Source organism: Primulina eburnea, chromosome 8 (genome assembly GCF_022965805.1).
Source record: "Primulina eburnea isolate SZY01 chromosome 8, ASM2296580v1, whole genome shotgun sequence".
NCBI classification, from domain to species: Eukaryota; Viridiplantae; Streptophyta; class Magnoliopsida; order Lamiales; family Gesneriaceae; genus Primulina; species Primulina eburnea.
Genome location: NC_133108.1, coordinates 36,532,475 through 36,535,750, shown reverse-complemented (window position 1 = coordinate 36,535,750; position 3,276 = coordinate 36,532,475). Strand labels below are relative to the sequence as shown.

Here is a 3,276-nt window from a genome sequence, read left to right as displayed (position 1 = left end):
GAAGAAATCGAAGAGGAAGAATCTGAGCAGTTCTGGGGATGGTGAATGCTCAAGAAATTAGATTAAGTTTAAGTTTATTATTTTGCAGTTTACGTTTCCGCATTAACTCTGTTGTTTTGAGATTTCGGTTTTGGAAAGACAGTTGTTTTTACGTTTAAATTATGATATATAAACTGGTTCGGTTTATACTGTGCTACAAAAGACTTGTTGTTTCGATTGTATGATTGTTAAACAACGCCGGTGTCAATCCCGAGTTTTGGGGCATGACATTTAAGTGGTATCAGAGCCGCCAGGTTCATAATCCAGGTGGGAAGGAATTTTTACAAAAAAAAATTGTCGGTGGAATTTTTACACGAGGCCGGCGCTATTCCCTCCGAAACGGCCCAACGAGCGATAGTCACGACCTTAAAGTCGTGAGGTAGCGGTCAAAATCGCGAAATTCCTCTGTTTTGGCCTCCGAAACGTCGTTTTTGCCGTATTAGAAAATATTCGTAGACCATATAACTTCTCGTAGGGAATTCCGAATTCGATTCCGTCGATTGTTCTGGAATCCTCTCGACATATGCTTCGAACCCATATGTCTAATTCCAAACTTTCCATTTTTTGGAAAAAAAATATTTATTTAAATTTCGAAAATTTCATATATATTGTATATTTTCCTTTGTTATATGTTGTCTCTTTCCGATTCTGAGCATTTCTATTTTTATTTCAGGAAATGGATCCATCTACTCCCATGCGACCCCACACCCGTTCCCAAGCTGCCATTCGTCTGAAGAAGCTTGCCCTTCACCATCAGTCTCGTCAGATTCGACGACTTAGAGCCAGATTGAGTGAGAGGAGGAGTGAGGTCGAAACCTTAGCCGCTGAGAAAGAGGAGATTCAGGTCTGCCTTAACCAGTCGATCTATCAGGGTGAGCTAGTTAGAGGTGATAACATGGACCTAAGAGATGTTATAGAGCAGTGCAAGTACCAGCATGGAAAGTTACGAGAGGATACAGAACGTTATCGTAAGGAACTGGAGGAGGAGAAACAGCAGAATGCCAAGGGTAAGAGGAGGCTAGAGAATTCGTGTGAGGCCATGAACAGCCTCGCGTATGTAAACCAACGTCTGACCCAACAAGTGGAAGCTCTAAAGGACCAACTCAAGCAGAAGAAACAGGATCATCTGCAGTATCGGCAGCATTGGATCGACGAGATGGACGTGGCTGAGCCGGAGATACAGGGACTTAAATCACAGGTGACACAGCTCACAGAGGATAACGCCCAGCTCATCCATATGGTGGAGATACTACAAGAGGAAGAGCCAGAGGAGGAGCCGGAAGAAAAGGAGCCGAAAGAGATCGATGAGCCTATAGCTGCCATAGGAGATGGAGAGATAGATAATTAGTGTTTCTTAGTTACCTTTCCTTATTACTAGGAGTTTATCTTTCCATTGTTGCTATTTTATTTCAGTCAGTACGATTTGTTTCTTTCAGTACTATTTGTTGCATTCAGTTGTTCGTCTACATTCAAAAATTAATAAAGTTATGTTTATTTATTAACTTCAGTTGTTCCAGCATAACTTATTTATTCAACCTTGTCGTTATGCACGTCATATTCTTAGAAGCGTTTAACTTGTAGGAAATGTCCGGTAGACCACAAGACAAAACCGCAACCCCCGTTATGCTAACAACAACAACAACAACAACAATGCCAACAAAGGAGATAATGGACCACCACCTGGGTTCAGTCTTAACCAGGACGACCTGATGGCCATAACCACAATCGTGGCAACGACACTACAAAGGTTAGTGAACCCGAACGACAATCAACAACCACCACCTCCACCACAGCACGGAGTCAAGTTCCATTATGAATCACTCCGCAAGAACATGTGTCCAACCTTCAGTGGGGATGCCGACCCCAAAATTTGCCAGAGCTGGCTAAAAAGCGTGGAGACCCAGCTGCGGCTGTTGGAAGTCCCAAATGCACTGAAAGTGGACGTGGTAGTGCCCTTCTTGGAGGATAAAACAGGCAAGTGGTGGGAAGCAATCTCGCCAGCCATGACAGATGCAGGACCAATCACATGGCAGCGTTTTAGAGAAGCTTTCCTAAAACAATATTATCCAGCCGAGGTCAGACTGCAGAAACTGAGCGAGTTTGAAAATTTTAGTCAAGCTCCAGATATGTCAGTTGTGGAATACACCTCTCAGTTCAATGCCCTTGGATCTTATGCTCCAGCAATTATGGCGGATGAAGTTCTGAAATTGCACCGCTTTAAGAAGGGGTTGAATAGCAGGATCCAATTAGATCTAGCAGTCTACCAACCTGCCAACTTTTCAGACCTAATGGGTGCGGCTATCCAAGCTGAAGCTGATATTTGTCGAAGAGAAGGGGAAAACAGGAACAAGCGACCCCTTGTCAGCCAGCCTTCCTAGGGAAAACCAGTGTTAAAGAGGCCCAATCAGTCAGGTGGACCTCCCTCGGGGCAATTCCCCGCTAATAACCATCAAGGACTCAAGCCATGCCCAACTTGCGGCTTCAAGCACTCCGGGGAATGCCGAAGGGCCAGCGGTGTATGCTTTGGATGTGGAAAATCGGGGCACAGAATTGCAGAGTGTCCTACCGCCGCCAACCGACCAGCAGGGCCGAACAGAGGAACTGGGCCAAATGCGGGAGCAGGCCCTAGTAAATCAAAGGAGGAAAAACCCAATGCCAGGGTGTTTGCCATGACTCAGGAGGAGGCAGACGACGTCAATGAAGTCGTGTCAGGTACCATACTTATTCAGCAAGTGCCTGCTTATGCATTATTTGACTGTGGTGCTACACATTCCTTTATATCTAAGATATTTGCTAAGAAGTTAGGATATAAGCCCGATAACCTAACTGAGCCCTTTTGAATAGCCACACCTACTAGTAGGGCCATTGAAACTCACGAAATTTACAGAGATTGTAAAATTAATATTAGTGACCAGACTTTTAGTGCCGACTTGATACAGTTGATCACGGTCGATTTCGACATCATCTTAGGGATGGATTGGTTAGCCAAGAACAATGTAATAGTAGATTGTAAGGGGAAGAAAGTCAGACTCATAACTCCGAATCAAGAGGAGGTCGTGTACCAAGGTAAATCCAAGAAACGGAAGTCGCTGCTCTCCGCATCTCAAGCTTCTACAGCCATGAAATCAGAGAAGACATCTACCTAGCAATGGTCAGCGAAATAAAAGAAGAATTCGATCTGAAACTGGAAGACATCCCGATAGTGAGAGAGTTCCCAGAAGAACTCTCGGGGACGGT

General features: G+C 44.5%; 1 protein-coding gene across 1 annotated transcript; it reads left to right on the top strand.

The window, feature by feature from the left end:
- Positions 1-1,748: 1,748 nt before the first annotated feature.
- On the top strand, positions 1,749-2,417 carry LOC140839222 (uncharacterized). The gene has a single exon (XM_073205859.1). It carries the CDS (start codon positions 1,749-1,751, stop codon positions 2,415-2,417), a length of 669 nt encoding a protein of 222 aa, XP_073061960.1.
- Positions 2,418-3,276: the final 859 nt, after the last annotated feature.